Source organism: Pelophylax lessonae, assembly GCF_965119305.1.
Source record: "Pelophylax lessonae genome assembly, chromosome: 6".
Classification (NCBI taxonomy): Eukaryota; Metazoa; Chordata; class Amphibia; order Anura; family Ranidae; genus Pelophylax; species Pelophylax lessonae.
The window spans coordinates 326,556,136-326,577,168 of NC_138773.1; the positions used below are offsets into that span (position 1 = coordinate 326,556,136).

At 44.3% G+C, this 21,033-nt stretch overlaps 1 protein-coding gene across 2 annotated transcripts in view; it reads right to left on the reverse strand.

Annotated features, from left to right (window-relative positions):
* The window catches only part of MYLK (myosin light chain kinase), a 358,890-nt gene that overhangs the window by 212,340 nt on the left and 125,517 nt on the right, over positions 1-21,033 (reverse strand). For both annotated transcript variants that reach the window (XM_082262181.1, XM_082262182.1), the window contains exon 8: positions 9,057-10,489. In XM_082262181.1, the coding sequence (XP_082118307.1) occupies positions 9,057-10,489 (1,433 nt within the window). The remainder of the gene's footprint in view (positions 1-9,056; positions 10,490-21,033) is intronic.

Below are 21,033 nucleotides of genomic sequence, written 5' to 3' on the forward strand. Positions count from 1 at the left end.
CTGTCCATGTACAGTATAGGGGGAGAAGTCTGTCCATGTACAGTATAGAGGGAGAAGTCTGTCCATGTACAGTATAGGAGGAGAAGTCTGTCCATGTACAGTATAGGAGGAGAAGTCTGTCCATGTACAGTATAGGAGGAGAAGTCTGTCCATGTACAGTATAGGATGAGAAGTCTGTCCATGTACAGTATAGAAGTCTGTCCATGTACAGTATAGGATGAGAAGTCTGTCCATGTACAGTATAGAAGTCTGTCCATGTACAGTATAGGATGGGAAGTCTGTCCATGTACAGTATAGGATGAGAAGTCTGTCCATGTACAGTATAGGAGGAGAAGTCTGTCCATGTACAGTATAGGAGGAGACGTCTGTCCATGTACAGTATAGGGGGAGAAGTCTGTCCATGTACAGTATAGGATGGGAAGTCTGTCCATGTACAGTATAGGGGGAGAAGTCTGTCCATGTACAGTATAGGAGGAGAAGTCTGTCCATGTACAGTATAGGAGGAGAAGTCTGTCCATGTACAGTATAGGGGGAGAAGTCTGTCCATGTACAGTATAGGAGGAGAAGTCTGTCCATGTACAGTATAGGATGAGAAGTCTGTCCATGTACAGTATAGGAGAAGTCTGTCCATGTACAGTATAGGAGGAGACGTCTGTCCATGTACAGTATAGGGGGAGAAGTCTGTCCATGTACAGTATAGGGGGAGAAGTCTGTCCATGTACAGTATAGGATGGGAAGTCTGTCCATGTACAGTATAGGGGGAGAAGTCTGTCCATGTACAGTATAGGAGGAGAAGTCTGTCCATGTACAGTATAGGAGGAGAAGTCTGTCCATGTACAGTATAGGGGGAGAAGTCTGTCCATGTACAGTATAGGAGGAGAAGTCTGTCCATGTACAGTATAGGATGAGAAGTCTGTCCATGTACAGTATAGGGGGAGAAGTCTGTCCATGTACAGTATAGGAGAAGAAGTCTGTCCATGTACAGTATAGGAGGAGAAGTCTGTCCATGTACAGTATAGGAGGAGAAGTCTGTCCATGTACAGTATAGGGGGAGAAGTCTGTCCATGTACAGTATAGGGGGAGAAGTCTGTCCATGTACAGTATAGGGGGAGAAGTCTGTCCATGTACAGTATAGGAGGAGAAGTCTGTCCATGTACAGTATAGGGGGAGAAGTCTGTCCATGTACAGTATAGGAGGAGAAGTCTGTCCATGTACAGTATAGGAGGAGAAGTCTGTCCATGTACAGTATAGGGGGAGAAGTCTGTCCATGTACAGTATAGGAGGAGAAGTCTGTCCATGTACAGTATAGGAGGAGAAGTCTGTCCATGTACAGTATAGGGGGAGAAGTCTGTCCATGTACAGTATAGGGGGAGAAGTCTGTCCATGTACAGTATAGAGGGAGAAGTCTGTCCATGTACAGTATAGGAGGAGAAGTCTGTCCATGTACAGTATAGGAGAAGTCTGTCCATGTACAGTATAGGAGGAGAAGTCTGTCCATGTACAGTATAGGGGGAGAAGTCTGTCCATGTACAGTATAGGATGAGAAGTCTGTCCATGTACAGTATAGAAGTCTGTCCATGTACAGTATAGGATGAGAAGTCTGTCCATGTACAGTATAGGATGAGAAGTCTGTCCATGTACAGTATAGGAGGAGAAGTCTGTCCATGTACAGTATAGGAGGAGAAGTCTGTCCATGTACAGTATAGGAGAAGTCTGTCCATGTACAGTATAGGAGGAGAAGTCTGTCCATGTACAGTATAAAGGGAGAAGTCTGTCCATGTACAGTATAGGAGGAGAAGTCTGTCCATGTACAGTATAGGAGGAGAAGTCTGTCCATGTACAGTATAGGAGAAGTCTGTCCATGTACAGTATAGGAGGAGAAGTCTGTCCATGTACAGTATAGGATGAGAAGTCTGTCCATGTACAGTATAGAAGTCTGTCCATGTACAGTATAGGATGAGAAGTCTGTCCATGTACAGTATAGAAGTCTGTCCATGTACAGTATAGGATGGGAAGTCTGTCCATGTACAGTATAGGATGAGAAGTCTGTCCATGTACAGTATAGGAGGAGAAGTCTGTCCATGTACAGTATAGGAGGAGACGTCTGTCCATGTACAGTATAGGGGGAGAAGTCTGTTCATGTACAGTATAGGGGGAGAAGTCTGTCCATGTACAGTATAGGATGGGAAGTCTGTCCATGTACAGTATAGGGGGAGAAGTCTGTCCATGTACAGTATAGGAGGAGAAGTCTGTCCATGTACAGTATAGGAGGAGAAGTCTGTCCATGTACAGTATAGGGGGAGAAGTCTGTCCATGTACAGTATAGGAGGAGAAGTCTGTCCATGTACAGTATAGGATGAGAAGTCTGTCCATGTACAGTATAGGGGGAGAAGTCTGTCCATGTACAGTATAGGAGAAGTCTGTCCATGTACAGTATAGGAGGAGAAGTCTGTCCATGTACAGTATAGGAGAAGAAGTCTGTCCATGTACAGTATAGGATGAGAAGTCTGTCCATGTACAGTATAGGAGAAGAAGTCTGTCCATGTACAGTATAGGATGAGAAGTCTGTCCATGTACAGTATAGGGGGAGAAGTCTGTCCATGTACAGTATAGGAGGAGAAGTCTGTCCATGTACAGTATAGGAGAAGAAGTCTGTCCATGTACAGTATAGGATGAGAAGTCTGTCCATGTACAGTATAGGGGGAGAAGTCTGTCCATGTACAGTATAGGAGAAGAAGTCTGTCCATGTACAGTATAGGAGGAGAAGTCTGTCCATGTACAGTATAGGAGGAGAAGTCTGTCCATGTACAGTATAGGGGGAGAAGTCTGTCCATGTACAGTATAGGAGAAGAAGTCTGTCCATGTACAGTATAGGATGAGAAGTCTGTCCATGTACAGTATAGGAGAAGTCTGTCCATGTACAGTATAGGAGGAGAAGTCTGTCCATGTACAGTATAGGATGAGAAGTCTGTCCATGTACAGTATAGGAGAAGAAGTCTGTCCATGTACAGTATAGGAGGAGAAGTCTGTCCATGTACAGTATAGGAGGAGAAGTCTGTCCATGTACAGTATAGGAGAAGTCTGTCCATGTACAGTATAGGGGGAGAAGTCTGTCCATGTACAGTATAGGAGAAGTCTGTCCATGTACAGTATAGGGGGAGAAGTCTGTCCATGTACAGTATAGGGGGAGAAGTCTGTCCATGTACAGTATAGGAGGAGAAGTCTGTCCATGTACAGTATAGGAGGAGAAGTCTGTCCATGTACAGTATAGGAGAAGTCTGTCCATGTACAGTATAGGAGAAGTCTGTCCATGTACAGTATAGGAGGAGAAGTCTGTCCATGTACAGTATAGGGGGAGAAGTCTGTCCATGTACAGTATAGGATGGGAAGTCTGTCCATGTACAGTATAGGGGGAGAAGTCTGTCCATGTACAGTATAGGATGCACCCAATACTTGGTCGGGGGGTTCCTTTTGCATGAATTACTGCATCAATGAGGCGTGGCATGGAGGCGATCAGCCTGTGGCACTGCTGAGGTGTTATGGAATCTCAGGTTGCTTTGATAGCGGCCTTCAGCTCCTCTGCATTGTTGGGTCTGGTGTGTCTCATCTTCCTCCTGACAATCCCCCACAGATTCTCTATGGGGTTTAGGTTAGACGAGTTTGTTATCAAGCACAGTGATCCCATGATCATGTGACCAGGCATTGGTAGATTTGGCAGTGTGGGCGGTGCCAAGTCCTGCTGGAAAATGAAATCAGCATCTCCATAAAGCTGGTCAGCAGAGGGAAGCATGAAGTGCTCTAGAATTTCCTGATAGAGGGCGGAGCTGACTTTGGATTTGATAAAACAGAGTGGACCAACACCAGCAGATGACATGGCTGACTGTGGAAAAATTTGCATTTAATTTGGAAATCAAGGTCCCAGAGTCTGGAGGAGGAGTGGAGAGACACAGAATCCAAGTTGCATGAGGTGCAGTGTGAAGTTTCCACAGTCAGTGATGATTTGGGGAGCCGTGTCATCTGCTGGTGGAGATGCTGATTTAATTTTCCAGCAGGACTTGGCAACGCCCACACTGCCAAACCTACCAATACCGGGTCACATGATCATGGGATCGCTGTGTGCTTGATTGGCCAGCAAACTCGCCTGACCTAAACCCCATAGAGAATCTGTGGGGTATTGTCAGGAGGAAGATGAGAGACATCAGACCCAACAATGCAGACGAGGTGAAGGCCGATATCAAAGCACTGATTACTGTAGTAATGTCACTGGTGCCCCCAAAAGTGTCAAAAATGTCAATTAGGGGTCCGATCTGTCCGCCGCAATGTCGCATTCCCACTAAAAATCGCAGATCGCTGCCATTATTAAATAAAAATGACATAAATCTTTCCCCTAGTTTGTAGACGCGAAAACTTTTGCGCAAACCAATCAAAATACTCTTATTGGGATTTTTTTTTACCAAAAATATGTAGCAGAATACAAATTGGGCTAAAATGATGACAAAATTAGATTTGTACTTTTTTTAAATTTTATTGGGAATGTTATATAGCAGAAAGTAAAAAATATATATATATTTTTTTTTCAGAATTGTCGCTCTATTTTTGTTTAAAGCACAAAAAAAAAATAAAAATCGCAGAGGTGATTAAATACCACCAAAAGAAATCTCTATTTGTGGGGAAAAAAAGGACATCAATTTTATTTGGGTACAGCGTCGCACGGCCGCTCAATTATCCGTTAAAGTAACGCAGTGCCGTATCGCAAAAAATGGCCTGGTCATTAACCACTTCTGGACCAGAACGATTTGCCCCCTTAATGCCCAGGCCATATTTTGCGATTCGGCACTGCGTTACTTTAACGGATAATTGCGCGGCCGTGCGACGCTGTACCCAAATAAAATTGATGTCCTTTTTTTCCCCCAGACAGAGATTTCTTTTGGTGGTATTTGATCACCTGTGCGATTTTTATTTTTTGCGCAACAAACAAAAATATAGCGACAATTCGGAAAAAATACTTTTTCAATTTCTGCTATATAACATTCCCAAAAAAAAAAAAAAATGGAAAAATCTAAATTTTTTAACATTTTAGGCCAATTTGTTTTCTGCTACATATTTTTGGTAAAAAAACAAAAAAAAAAATTGCAATAAGAGAATTTTGATTGGTTTGCAAAAAAGTTATTGCGTCTACTAACTACGGGAAAGAATGGTCATTTTTATTGTTTTTTTTTTTTACTAGTAATGGCGGCGATCTGCGATTTTTAGCGGGACTGCGACATTGCGGCGGACAGATCGGACCCCTAACTGACATTTTTGACACTTTTGGGGGGACCAGTGACATCACTACAGTAATCAGTGCTAAAAATATGCACTGTCACTGTACTAATGACACTGGCAGGGAAGGGGTTAACCCAGGGGCGATCTAAGGGTTAAGTGTGAGCCTAGGGGGTGTTTTCTAACTGTGAGGGGGGTGGGCTTATGGAATCATTACAGAGACCTGTGTTCCTAAATAAGAGGATCTCAGGTGCTCTGTGTTCATTTCAGAACATTACATGAGCAGACCGTCGTTCTCTCTCCACGGTGAGCGATCACGGGTGCCGGGCGGAAATCGCAGCCGCTGGCCCCGTGGATCAGCTTCCCCACTGCCTAATGGGGGGCGTACGTGCGCCCCCAGGAGCACTCCCGCAAACCGACGTACCTATATGTCGGTTTGCGCAGCCAAGCCAGCCTGCCGCAGTATATCTGCGGCGGGCAGTCGGCAAGTGGTTAAGCCCTTGTGTAAGGGAGTAGGAGTGAGGGGTGTGGTCTAGTAAAGTCCATTTATTCATTTAGGCAGAAATGAACAATAAAGCTACCCTGGGCCCCCCTGATTAGCTGATGGGGCCTGGGCCCCCCTGATTAGCTGATGGGGCCTGGGCCTCCCTGTTTAGCTGATGGGGCCTGGGCCCCCCTGATTAGCTGATGGGGCCTGGGCCCCCCTGATTAGCTGATGGGGCCTGGGCCTCCCTGATTAGCTGATGGGGCCTGGGCCCCCCTGATTAGCTGATGGGGCCTTGGCCCCCCTGATTAGCTGATGGGGCCTGGGCCTCCCTGATTAGCTGATGGGGGCCTGGGCCCCCCTGATTAGCTGATGGGGGCCTGGGCCCCCCCTGATTAGCTGATGGGGCCTGGGCCTCCCTGATTAGCTGATGGGGCCTGGGCCCCCCTGATTAGCTGATGGGGCCTGGGCCCCCCTGATTAGCTGATGGGGCCCTGGCCCCCCTGATTAGCTTATGGGGCTGGGCCCCCCTGATTAGCTGATGGGGCCTGGGCCCAGTTTATGCATCTTTTTGAACCCCTTCACACTGACAATAGGCAAATATGAGGCCTCACTGGACTGGCCTTTTTTTCCGGTGGAGCTGCATATATGGGTATCTGTCTTTGTGCTGGGAACGCACCACACAGCGCGCTCCCAGTACAGAGACCGGGGTCCCAGCAGGTGCTACTAACTATCAGGACCTGGATTTCCCACTTCTGTGTAACCTGATAGCTGTGATAGCCTCTGACTGGCTACTACAGTGATCAGTCACTGTGAAGCCCGCCCCCAAGTTTCTCCCTGGAGAGGAAAGATACATTGTATCTCTCTCTCTCTCTCTCTGCTTACAGTTGAGAGATAAAAAACTGTGTATAAAAAAATAAAAAAAAATAAAATGAAAATAATAATAATAATAAATTATCTAGCACCCCCCTAGGAAGGTGCTAGGTAGAGAGTATCGTTTTTGGCTCTGTCTGCCTATCAGAGGAGCAGCAGGGAAATCTGTATTGCTTTCTGCCTACCAGAGAACAGGATCTGTGAGTTAGGTCTGCTCAGTGTGTGATTCATTGGGTCTAGATAGTGTTTTCACACTGGGGGGGCATGTTGGACAGTGGAAGGAAACCTGACCAATGAGTACATAGGCCTTGATACAGTCCCAGTGATTGGTAGAGACTGGCTGTCTCAGTGCATTCTGGGATACTGTATAAAAGCCAGGAGCAATTGTGCTGTGGGGTCTTTGGCTGGTGAGCAGAGTCCCGGAGGGAGGGTGGTGGCTGCCTCCTCCTCTATAGCAGAGGCACGTGGTCACAGGCAGTCAGCCTGGAGACCAGTAGGAAAGGAACTGAACCCAGAGGTCCAGAAGAACTGAATGGAGAGGTAGAGACACTGGAAACCCTCAAAAAACAGTATTGTGAGTACAGGGGATCGTGTCTAGGGGCCTGACCTGAGGGGGGGGCCCCCCGATGTAGGATAGTCAGAGGACGGGTGTCAGTCTGTGGAGTGAAAGGGGATACTAGGCAGGTAATAATAATCTACCTAAGTCGTCTGAGCAGAGACTTGACCTAAATTCATCTATTGGCAAGGTTGATCAGCAGCCTGGCTGCATCTTCAGACAGGAGTCCTCATCCATTGTGAATAGTTCAATTTGGAGTATCCCACTCTTCCCTTCTCCCATCCTATTTAAAATAAAACACCGAAAACAACTACATACCCCTGGACTGATCATTGACTGAGCCAAAGAAGTAAAGTGTTAATCTGTGAATTCCAGTGTTGCTAATGGTAACCCAGGGGGACCCGAAGGTGTGTTATCCAGCAGTCCTCAAGGGGGCAGTGTTACAATTAAAGAAAAAATAAAGAAAAAAAAAAACACCTAGATCAAGGTTTGATCTAGGTCAGTGCCAGGGTTAGTGTTTAGGTCAGATGAGGTCAGGTCAGGGTCAAAGTTCAAAAAAATTTTTTACTTAGTTTCAGTATCTGTAAGCAAATTGTTCTCCATTGCTTCAGGGCTGTACTACGGGTACATACAAATATACACGTATGTGGTATCGCTTCGATCGTCGGGAGCAGGAGGATTTATTTTGGGTTGTTCTTTGGTGGTAAGGTATCGTAGGAACAAGAAATATACAGTTACATTTAAAAAATGATTATTAGCAGCCAAAATAACTATAGCCCGTTCCTGGAGATCGCCGGTGATACTGATGGAACTGCTTAAAGCTAAGCTGACCTGGATCATGATCAATGCAAGGATGGTGGCCATCCTTCAAGATAAAATGCACCTTTTTGAGAAGACTTGGGACCCCTGGGTGAGATACCTGGCGGGCTCCCCGTAAACAGGAGGGTACTCCCTCCATATGCCGGGATTGGACGGCTTTCTAGAGCCGCCTGGGCCCCTATCTCACAGACCTGGACACCAACCTCTTACTGCTTCTATTCCTTACTCTATTCTTTTTGCTCCCTATCCATTTCTTCTTCCCTATTTTCTTTCCTCATCTCTCTTTCCTACATGCTCTCTTCTGTTTACTGCAAAGGGATTTATGAAGACGTGGTTCTCTTAGGATCATTATTGACCCTTCGTTGCCACCTGCAGCGGCCTTTTGCCTTAATTTGACGTATCTGTGGCTCTGGTATACCAATGCTGGAGGTGCGGTTTTCCAGTGCCGGCGGTGGTACGGTGGACTGGGGGATGGGTTGGCGGTTCCCTCCTTGGGGCGCAGTGTGTTCCCCTGGGGGCGCTGGAGGGGGGAAGTTGGTCCAGACCCGGATGACATTGCCCCGGTCCATGGGGCTACCGGAGTGGTGTTCTTTAGCCATGTATGCCATTGCTATGAACTCCTCTGTGGACCATGTCGACTGTTTAGCCTTGTTCTATGTTATCTTTCATTGCAGATGTTAACTGTAAGCATCTTTGTGTATTTTTTCTTTTCTCACGAAAAATTAATAAACATATTGAAATCTAAAAAATTATTATTTTGTACTATCTTGGGACAGTTTTCTTTTGATAATAATAATTTCTAAAAATCAGGAGATACCCATTAGCATTTACCACCAAATGAAAGCCCAATTTGTCCTGAAAAAAAAAAAAAAAACGCAGTGTAATCCACCTGGATGCACAAAGTAGTTGTGATGATGTGTACGGTTTTATCAAAGTTGCAAAATTGTGCTTGGGCATTAAGATTTGTTTTACCGTTAGGCACGAAGGGGTTCACAATGACTATGTAACTAAATCCACACTATGCCACCAGTCATGACTGCCTGTCTCCAGGACCATAGATACCTTTGCAGCGGAAGCTGACACTGCTGCCTTCCAGCACCTCCTGGCTCGATGGAGTGAGGTCAAACTTCGGAGCAGTTCCATATTCAGAACTGTCAGTCTCTGCTGCCCCCTTCTGGTCATCCCCGGAAACAAAAGACACCTCCTGGATTTTGGAGACCTCCGCGTTCTCCTTTTGTCCGGTGACGTTATGGCTGGTCTCAGGCGAGGGAAGGATTTTTACAGACTTCAGAGTGATGGTGCTGGACGATTTCTGCTGATACTTCCCATCACCGACACTGCTGGAGGAGGTGACCTCAGCAGCTCGCCCTCCATGGTGGAAACCAGATATGAGGTTGTGGGTTTTATCGAAGGGCAAATTGGATTTGAGGTTTGGGGAAGAGACAGAGCTTTTTTTCAGTAAAATGTTAGTTGTTGATTGGCAGATGCTGCTGGCTCCCTTTGTTGGCTCCTGTTTAGGGGTGATGTATTGTGTGCTCTTCAAAGTCTCTTTAGTGGACACGCATGAGGTCTTCAGAGGGGGCTCAGCCTTGTCATGAATGGAAATGAAAGTGGTCTCTTCTTTCGATGTTAAAGTCCTGAGAGGTACAGAGGTGTCCTTTGAAGGCTTATCTGCCAATAATATGCCATCTGTTGAAGAAATATCTGCCAGCTTGCTGGAGGCCAACTTCTGAGGAAACACATTCCCTGTTTTGGGGGCCGACTTGCACCCCACAGTCTCTTTCGCTGTTGTGGTTACATTTGGTGTATAATAGCTTCCAATGTTGTGTCCTGAACTTTTGTACCTGGAAGAAAAGGAACTGGTCTCCATGGAGGATGGACTTTGGGCCTCTGGTGTAGTCTGTGATGGCCTCACTTTGGACTCTATGCTACTCGAGTAGCTTGACACAACAGTTGAGGTCACTTTTGGTGAACCAAACTTTGTCTCAACGAGAGATTTAGTCTTTATATCTAAACTACGAAGATTCTGTGAACGTGTTTCATTTGGGGGTTTGGTCTCGATTTCTCTAGAAGGGAGTGGTGATCTGTCCTTTGGATCTAGCACTGAGGTATAACGGGAGATGATGGATGGCGTCTCTTTGGCTGTTCTAGTGGTTTGGGTCTTTGCATGGGTGGTCGGTGTTGACTCTTCGGATTGTTTGTGCCGGGATCCAGCAGAGTCGGTTACTGGAGATGGTGTACCTCTCGGGAAGGTGCTTGAAGACTCGGACTTTAGGCTGGGGCGCTGGGCTGTGGAGGACACTGAAGATACCCCTTTAGAAACAAAACTTGACTTGGCTTTCAAAGGCTCTGCAATGTTCTCTTGTTTCCTGGTGGCCCTTTCCATACTTTTGCTTTTTTCTGGAACGGCATCCCTTTGCACTTTAAGAATACCATTAGAGGCAACTGAGGGCTTGACTGTTTGTGTCACAGAGACCCCTAGTGGCGAGGAGGTTCTGGAAAAGAAATAAAAGGGACTGTAACAGATTTATCAGGATTTTGCTACAGTATCACAATCCTAATCTGTAATTATTTTGTGCAGTCACTATAGGCAGACAGAAAAATATTCACCTTCACTTAAAGTAGATGTAAACCCAATCAATAAAATCTCAAATAAGCTTTAAAGTGGTTGTAATGGAAAAATGTTTTTCTAATAAAAATAACAAATATCAATCTCCCGTGCCCCGTTGCTGCTGACCTAGACAGCGGGACTCGGCCCCGCCCCCTTGTCACTGGCTTTGATTGACACTAGAAGCCAATGGCTCCTGGTGTCACAGCAAAGCCAGCATTGAGACCCGAAAGTGAGGGGAGAGAAGAGCTCAAGACGTGCACATCGTTGGATCCAATGGGGGCTCAGGTAAGTACAAACCCAATTCCAAAAATGTTCGGACACTATACAAATTGTGAGTTAAAAAAGGAATGGACTAATTTACAAATCTCATAAACTCATATTTTATTCACAATATAATATAGATAACATATCAAATGTTGAAAGTGAGACATTTTGAAATGTCATGCCAAATATTGGCTCATTTTGGATTTCATGAGAGCTACACATTCCAAAAAAGTTGGGACAGGTAGCAATAAGAGGCCGGTAAAGTTAAATGTACATAAAAGGAACAGCTGAAGGACCAATTTGCAACTTATTATGTCAATTGGCAACATGATTGTGTATAAAAAGAACCTCTCAGAGTGGCAGTGTCTCTCAGAAGTCAGGATGGGCCGAGGATCACCAATTCCCCCAATGCTGCGGCAAAAAATAGTGGAGCAATATCAGAAAGGAGTTTCTCAGAGAAAAATTGCAAAGAGTTTGAAGTTATCTTCATCTACAGTGCATAATATCATCCAAAGATTCAGAGAATCTGGAACAATCTCTGTGCGTAAGGGTCAAGGCTGGAAAACCATACTGGATGGCGGTGATCTCTGGGCCCTTAGACGGCACTGCATCACATACAGGAATGCTACTGTAATGGAAATCACAACATGGGCTCAGGAATACTTCCAGAAAACATTGCCGGTGAACACAATCCACCGTGCCATTCACCGTTGCCGGATAAAACTCTATAGGCCAAAAAAGAAGCCATATCTAAACATGATTCAGAAGCGCAGGCGTTTTCTCTAGGCCAAGGCTCTTTTATAATGGTCTGTGGCAAAGTGGAAAACTGTTCTGTGGTCAGACGAATCAAAATTTGAAGTTCTTTTTGGAAAACTGGGACGCCATGTCATCTGGACTAAAGAGGACAAGGACAACCAAAGTTGTTATCAGCGCTCAGTTCAGAAGCCGGCATCTCTGATGGTATGGGGTTGCATGAGTGCGTGTGGCATGGGCAGCTTACACATCTGGAAAGGCCCCATCAATGCTGAAAGCATAGGCGTGCACACGGAGTGTGCTGGGTGTGCCCAGGCACACCCTAATCACCTTCATGCCCTGTCCAGGGATCAGCGGTCCTTGCAGGGTCCGCCATGGCCGCCGCTGAGTCTGCTCTGCCCCTGGCTGGTCTCGGCTTGGCGGCTCGGCCGCTCAGCTCCAGACCGAATCCGATGTAGAAATAGATCCAGCAGGCGCCGCCCACTGTGGAGTAAGTGGTGGTGGAGACCGGCGTGCGGAGTGATCTCTTGGTGAGGGACTGTCTGGGTGAGGGAATTTGCTGTGCAGCGGCCGCCCAGCGCAGCGTGGGAGAGAACCAGCACAGAACAGCCTGAGCCGGCGTGGCGAGGAGGAGGACAGCAGCAAAGAAGGAGGGGGAGAGGCCAGAGAGCCTAAAGTGTTGTCTGTGGACTGTGGTGCTGCAGGAAAACCTTGCCTGGGCCTGGGGACAGGAGAAAAAAAGGTAAGAGTAGCAGTACTAGTGACTGAGAAGACTAAGTAAAGGGGATCTATTTTATCGGGAACCTGCCCTTGCCTGGCCTGCTGTAGGGGGATCTATATGAGGGACCTCACCTCACCCTGGCCTGCTGTAAAGGAGGATCTATGGTGGACCTGTCCTGGCCTGCTCTAAAGGGGGATCTATGGGGACCCTGCTCTAAATGAGATCTATGCCATAGATCCCCCTTTAGAGCAGGATCCCATAGATCCCCCTTTAGAGCAGGGTTCCCATAGATCCCCTTTAGAGCAGGCCAGGGTCCCCATAGATCCCCTTTAGAGCAGGCAAGGGTCCCCATAGATCCCCCTTGAGAGCAGGGTCCCCATAGATTCCCCCTTTAGAGAAGTCTCCCCATATATTATATGGAGACTCTTCTCTAAAGGGGGATCTATGGGACCCTGCTCTAAAAGGTGATCTATGGGGACCCTTCTCTAAAGGGGGTTCCCGCTTAAAATGTTTGTTTACATTTATTTATAAAAGTGTGTGTGTGTGTGTATATATATATATATATATATATATATACACACACACACACATATACACACGCACATGTGTTTGAGCTTTGGTTTGAGGTTCACACCCTAATGCCATAGGCTGTGCACGCCAATGGCTGAAAGGTATATCCAAGTTCTAGAACAACATATGCTCCCATCCAGACGTCGTCTCTCTCAGGGAAGACCTTGCATTTTCCAACATGACAATGCCAGACCACATACTGCATCAATTACAACATCATGGCTGCATAGAAGAAGGATCCGGGTACTGAAATGGCCAGCCTGCAGTCCAGACCTTTCACCCATAGAAAACATTTGGTGCATCATAAAGAGGAAGATGTGACAAAGAAGACCTAAGACAGTTGAGTAACTAGAAGCCTGTATTAGACAAGAATGGGACAACATTCCTATTCCTAAACTTCAGCAACTTCTCCTCAGTCCCCAGACGTTTGCAGACTGTTATAAAAAGAAGAGGGGAGGCCACACAGTGGTAAACATGGCCTTGTCCCAACTTTTGAGATGTGTTGATGCCATGAAATTTAAAATCAACTTATTTTTTCCTTAAAATGATACATTTTCTCAGTTTAAACATTTGATATGTCATCTATGTTGTATTCTGAATAAAATATTGAAATTTGAAACTTCCACATCATTGCATTCTGTTTTTATTCACAATTTGTACAGTGTCCCAACTTTTTTGGAATCGGGTTTGTATAAGGCTGCGTTCATACCTGAGCGTAGCATATTTTAGAGTTTCTTTTGCATGATTTTGGTGCATTTTTATGCACGATTTGTGTGGTTTTATACAGCGTTTTTGAGCTTTGACGTTTTTTTTTATTAGCCAATAGAGAAAACTATCATCTGTTGCATCATTTGTTGCAAATTTTTTTTTTTTTAGCTTTTCCACCAGCTTATATTTCTTTTTTTTATTTGTATTATTTATTTGTTATTTTTATTTTTTTTTGGATTCTGGTTCTGACCACGATCTACACTTGGAAGTGACCTGCTGCCCCCTTAAATGTGTATCAAACAAAACTGAACTAAATAAACAAAAAAAATAAATAAATATATATATATAGGCGCTGGTACTAGTGTTGTAATAATCAAGCAATAAGTGATAGGTAAAGTAAAGTGCTCATAAAGTGCTAGAAATTCATATAGTTCATGTGAAGTGTACAAATATACAAATGCTGTTAAGGCTCAACACCACATAAGCAGTGCTATAGTGTTTCAAAATAAGAAGCAAAATAATGTAATTTAACCGCTTGCCGCCCGCCCGCCGTCATATGACGGCGGAGCGGAGCGACCATTATCCTGGGCCGCCGTCATATGACGGCGGCACTTTAAGCAGGGCAGGCGCGCGATCGCGTGCGCGCCGCCCTGCACTGCCGGTGTCGGGGTGTCCCCGGGACACCCCCCGTCACCGGCAGGGGGGAAACAGCCAATGGGCGTGGCTGTTTCCCACGTGATCGGCTGTGTTCCAATGACACAGCCGATCACAATGAAGGCGCCCACTAGATGACCGCGCATGCGCGATCGGGAGCGCGCAGCGCGGTCATGTCGGTGGCACTGTGTTCCGTAGGAACACAGCTGTCACCGGCGGTAGTAAACAGTCACTGACAGTGACTGTTTACTATGTGATCGGCTGTGAATCCATTCACAGCCGATCAGAAAATGTAAACAAAGAGCAGTAACTCAGTGTTACTAGCTCTTCTCCCCTCATACAGTTTCCAGTGTGAGGGGAGAAGAACTAGAAACAGTGAGTTACTGCTCTGTGTACCTGTAAAAGTAAAATCACACTAATAAATGTCCCCACACAGTCCTCAGCCCCCCCCAATGTCACCTGTCACCCAACAGTCACCTCATCAGTGCCCAGAAATTGACACCCATAACGTTCACATGTGAGCGCAGCGATCGCGGGCAGAATCACTGCGATTCTGCCCGCGATCCGGAAATCATTGCAAATCGCAGGACGCCTGTGCGTTGCCCTTGATTTGCAATAGCACCCCAAACGCTGTGCGATGTTGCCGCCATTTCCGCCTGCCGAATCGCGGTAACATCGCGCAAACATCGCATGACGCCCAAAAAAGGTACAAGAGTTTCTTTGGAGCGTCATGCGTTGTTTGCGCAATGTTACCGCGATTCGGCAGGCGGAAATCGCAGCAACATCGCACAGCATTTGGGGTGCTATTGCAAATCACGGGCAACGCACAGGCGTCCCGCAATTTGCAATGATTTCTGGATCACGGGCAGAATCGCAGTGATTCTGACCGTGATCACTACGCTCACATGTGAACATAGCCTAAAATTCACCGGTCACCAGAGACTGCCATCAGCAATGCACCATCGCCCGTCACCTGTCACCCATCAGTGACCATCGCCCGTCACCTGTCACCCCATCAATCACCGTCACCTGTCACCCCATCAGTCATCGTCACCTGTCACCCCATCAGTCATCGTCACTTGACACCCCATCAGTGATCGTCACTTGTCACCCCATCAATCATCGTCACATGTCACCCCGTCAGTGACTGTCATCTGTCACCCCATCAATCATCGTCATCTGTCACCCCATCAATCATCGTCACCTGTCACCCCATCAATCATCGTCACCTGTCACCCCATCAATCATCGTCACCTGTCACCTCATCAATCATCATCACCTGTCACCTCACCAATCATCGTCACCTGTCACCCCATCAGTCATCGTCACCTGTCACCCCATCAGTCATCGTCACCTGTCACCCCGTCAGTCATCGTCACCTGTTTGCCATATACATGCAATCACTTACTGACCGCCTAACGACTATATACGTCGGCCATTAAAAGCTAAATACTGGAGTTATGGCAGCAGATAGCCCCCATAACCCCGGTATTTTTTGAAACGGCGGGCGGTCGGCTTTCAGATAAGGGTGGTCCCAGTGGCGGATTCGCCGCGGAATTACCCTTACGGTGCAGGGGAAGAGGTGCCCCCCCCCCCCTCCTGCCGCGTCCCAGACGTTTTCCCAGCTTACCGGACCCGCCGGCAGCGGAGAAAACTATCCGGTCCCGGATCCTCAGAGACAGGAAGTCGAGTGAGGGCAAGATGGCCCTCACTCAACTCTATGGTCTTGGAGGACCGGAGCTACGTCAAAAGACGTTGCCTAGCAACCGGTTTAAAGGGCCGCTTTTTTTTTTTGCTTTTTTTTTTTCCCTCTTTCAACAATTTTTTTTTTTTTTTTTCTTTTTTAGTGTAGTTGTGAGGTGTGAGGTCTTTTTGACCCCAGATCTCACAATAAAGAGGACCTGTCATGCCTATTTATATTACAAGGGATGTTTACATTCCTTGTAATAGGAATAAAAATGATCAAAACATTTTTTTTTTTTAAACTGTGTAAAAATAAAAAAATAATAAATAAAATAAATAGGAAAAAAAAAATTAAAGCGCCCTGTCCCCGTTAGCTCGCGCGCAGAAGCAAACGCATACGCAAGTCCCGCCCACATATGTAAACGGTGTTCAAACCATACATGTGAGGTATCGCCGCGATCGTTAGAGCGAGTGCAATAATTTAAGCCCTAGACCTCCTCTGTAACTCTAAGCTGGTAACCTGCAGAAATTTTTAAAATGTTGCCTATGGGGATTTTTAAGTACCAATGTTTGGCGCCATTCTGTGAGCATGCGCAATTTTGAAGCATGACATGTTTGGTATCTAATTACTCGGCGTAACATTATCTTTCATATTATGGAAAAAAATTGGGCTAAATTTACTGTTTTCTTATTTTTTCGTTCAAAAAAGTGAATTTTTTTCAAAAAAATCGCATTTGGAAGACTGCTGCGCAAATATGGTGTGATAAAAAATATTGCAACAATCTCCATTTTATTCTCTAGGGTCTCTGCTAAAAAAAAATATATAATGTTTGGGGGTTCAAAGTAGTTTTCTAGCAAAAAAAATTATTTTAGCTTGTAAACACCAAGTGTCAAAAATAGGCCCAGTCTTAAAGTGGATAAATGGACAACTTTGTGTAAAGCGCTACTTGGATGTGAGGCCTATGTATGTGGCCAGGCTGTGAAAAAGTGTTACACATGTGGTATCGCCATACTCAGGAGGAATAGCAGAATGTATTTTGGGGTGCAAGTTTTGCTATGTACATGCGATGTGTTAGAAATATTGCATAAATGGACAGCTTTGTGTAAAAAAAATGTGTTTTCATTTTCTTTCCACATTTTCCAAAAACTTGTGGAAAAAAATGACATATTCAAAAGACTCATTATGCCTCAAAAATTATACGTTGGGCTGTTTGCTTTCCAAAATGGGGTCATTTTATGGGGGTTTCCATTGTCCTGGTGCTCCAGGGCCTTCAAAAGTGCGATAGGTTGTCAGGAAATGATATGTGTAATTTGTGCTCCTAGAATGCCGGACGCTGCTTCTCGGATGTTAGGCCTCTGTATGTGGCCAGGCTGTGAAAAAGTCTCACACATGTGGTATCGCCATACTCAGGCAGAGTAGTAGAATGTGTTTTGGGGTGTAGTTGCAAGTATACATGTGCTGTGTGAGAGAAATAACCTGTTAATACGGCAATTTGTAAAAAAAAAAAAAATAAAAAAAAAAAATCTTCATTTTGCAAAGCATTGTGGGAAAAAATTACAACTTCAAAAAACTCATCATGCCCCTTATTAAATACCTTGGAATGTCTACTTTCCAAAAAGGGGTCATTTGGGGGGTATTTGTACTTTCCTGACCTTTTAGTGTCTCAAGAAATGAGATAGGCCTTCAGTACATCAGGTGTGATCAAGTGTGATCAATTTTCAATGAATAGCACCATAACTTGTGGACTCTATAACTTTCACAAAGACCAAATAATATATACTTACTTGGGTTATTTTTACCAAAGATAAGTAGCAGTATAAATGTTGGCCAAAATTTGTGAAGAAAAATGACTAATTTGCAAAATTTTATGACAGAAACAAAGAAAAATGCGTTTTTTCACGATATTTTCAGTCTTTTTTTATTTATAGCACAAAAAATAAAAAACCCAGTATTGATCAAATACCATCAAAAGAAAGCTCTATTTGTGTGAAAAAAAGGACACAATTTTTGTATGGGTACAGTGTTGCATGACTGAGTAATTCTCAGTCAAAGTGTGAGAGCGCTGAAAGCTGAAAATCAGTCTGGGCAGGAAGGGGGTGAAAGTGCACTGTAGGCAAGTGGTTAAATACGTGAATAAATAATATAATTTCAGGAGGAGAGAGGAGGAGGAAAGTGTCCATTCCCAGTGATCTGGATTGTTGATTAAGCGCTTTAGGTCTGTGTGACCTGATTACTTCCGGTGAGCACAAATATTTATCACAGCTCACGAGGTGGATAACTTTCAGTTGGCACATCTAAGTTTGGCAACATTGCATGGACTTTTTTTACACCTGGAAACACTAAATTGCACCTATTTTTTGCATTTTATATTATTTATTCACGTATTTAAATTACATTATTTTGCTTCTTATTTTGAAACACTATAGCACTGCTTATGTGGTGTTGAACCTTATATAACAGCATTTATATATTTGTACACTTTACTTGAACTATATCAATTTCTAGCACTTTATGAGCACTTTACTTTACCTATTGCTTGATTATTACAACGTATTTAAATTACATTATTTTGCTTCTTATTTTGAAACACTGTATCACTGCTTATGTGGTGTTGAGCCTTATATAGCAGCATTTGTATATTTGTACACTTCACTTGAACTATATGAATTTTTAGCACTTTATGAGCACTTTACTTTACCTATCACTTATTGCTTGATTATCACAATGTATTTAAATTACATTATTTTTTATTTTGAAACACTGTATCACTGCTTATGTGGTGTTGAGCCTTATCTAAGAGCATTTATATATTTGTACACTTTACTTAAACTATATGAATTTCTAGCACTTTATGAGCACTTTACTTTACCTATCGCTTATTGCTTGATTATTACAACACTAGTACCAGTGCCTATATATATATTTTGTTTATTTTTTTTTTTTTTTTGTTAGGGTTAGAGTTAAGGTTAGGTTAGGGTTAGGATTAGGGGTTGGGGTTAGGGTTAGGGTTATTTATTAGTATTTTTTTTTTTCAGGTTAGGCTGTTACTACCCTGTTTCCCTGAAAGTAAGACATCCCCCGAAAATAAGACCTACTTACAGTTTTGCCTGTCTCTGATATACAAGGCATCCCCCTGAAAATAAGACCTCCCCGATAATAAGGCCTCCCCAGAACATAAGGTCTCCCCGATAATAAGGCCCCCTGAAGCTACCGCTGCCGCTTGCTTTGCCCTGATGAAGTCTGGCTGATTCCCAATTAGACAGTGAGTCGCGCAGGGCAGGAGTCGGGCACATTGTGTGGACACACAGGGGTGACTGAGGTAGGGGGTAAATGTCTGATAAAGGGGTGGGGGGGTGTCTGGTGAAGGTGTCCACTAGCACAGGGATGGGGGAAAGTGGGATCACTTAAAATGACACAAGAGGATCAGAGGGGGCAATCAAAATGACACAGGAGGATCAGAGGGGGCAAGCAAAATGACACAGGAGGATCAGATAATGGTAGTAACAAGAAATTCTTGATACTGTAGGATTCACAGTTTGTCTGGTTATGCTGGTTTGTGATGACAACTACTACCGTACCGTATACAGGTAATACACTTCCTTTTTTTTTGTTCAACAATAAATGTGTACCGTATTCTTCTTCATGGAAAAATAAGACATCCCCTGAAAATAAGACCTAGCGCATCTTTGGGAGCAAAAATTAATATAAGACACTTTCTTATTTTCGGGGAAACAGGGGTACTACTACAAATAATAATAAATTAATAAATAAATGTAAAATAAATACACAAATAAAAAATAAAATAAATACAATAAATGAATACTATGTACTACTTAAAAATAATCTCAACTAATGTTCATTGGCAACCAGACAGGCAGAGGGTGACCACACCAGCTTTGGGCTAAATATTTATCAACATAACTACAGAGGCAATGCCCAATGATAGAATACAGAATAGAGATTCACATGCAGTATATAACGTATATTATATGAACCATGGTAACTATCATATTATACAGCACTAAGCATTCATAGAAAAGAGATTTTATAACAATGTACAGAGACGTGACACATCTGGAGGGATCTGATAATGATCTGTGAGATTGATACATCAGAAAGGGGAAGAAGGAGGGAGATAGCACCAGCGGGGGAGGGGGATTTTGTAATAAATGATTTGATCGCAGAGGATGATTGGTGGACAGGTTTGAGGAAGTTTGTTTTTTTCGGGACTACGTAAAGCTGAAGTTCAGTATTTTGTAAGGGTAGCAACAACTGTCAAAAGTTCAGTTTAAGAATATAAACCGGAACAGAGATCTTCACTTACTGACTCCCTTTCAGTCTGTTAAATATCCCATTGAAGGGGTTTTGTTATATCTGTCTGAGAAGTGCAAATATCCCAGATGATCCTGCCAGAAATCCAGTGAGCTGAGAACTTCCCGTGCACAAGGAGGGGAGGGAAGATAAGGAGGAGGGGTTATGATGATGAGGAGGGGTTATGGAGATGAGGGGGGGAGGAGAAAAAGATGAAGAGGAAGGAGGAAATTATGGTTAATGGAGCCCACCCCTTGTCCCGGCCCTGATGACAGGTCCTCCTTCTTCAGCCTGCTACCATATACAGTGTCTGCTGGGGGGGGGGGGGGGGCATGGAGCCTGTCTGGTTGTATTGGGAACCATTATTGCTAAAAGTGGCCCTGGGTAGGAGCCCATTATAGTTCTGGCCAATCAAAATCTTTTTGTGTGTGCAATGTATTTAAAGGGATAAACCAATGACAAATGTGCATGTATGAAATACAGTCGGGTCCATAAATATTGGGACATCGACACAATTCTAATATTTTTGGCTCTATACACCACCACAATGGATTTGAAATGAAATAAACAAGAAGTGCTTTAACTGCAGACTCCCAGCTTTAATTTGATGGTATTTACATCCAAATCAGGTGAACGGTGTAGGAATTACAACAGTTTGTATATGTGCCTCCCACTTTTTAAGGGACCAAAAGTAATGGGACAATTGGCTGCTCAGCTGTTCCATGGCCAGGTGTGTGTTATTCCCTCATTATCCCATTTACAA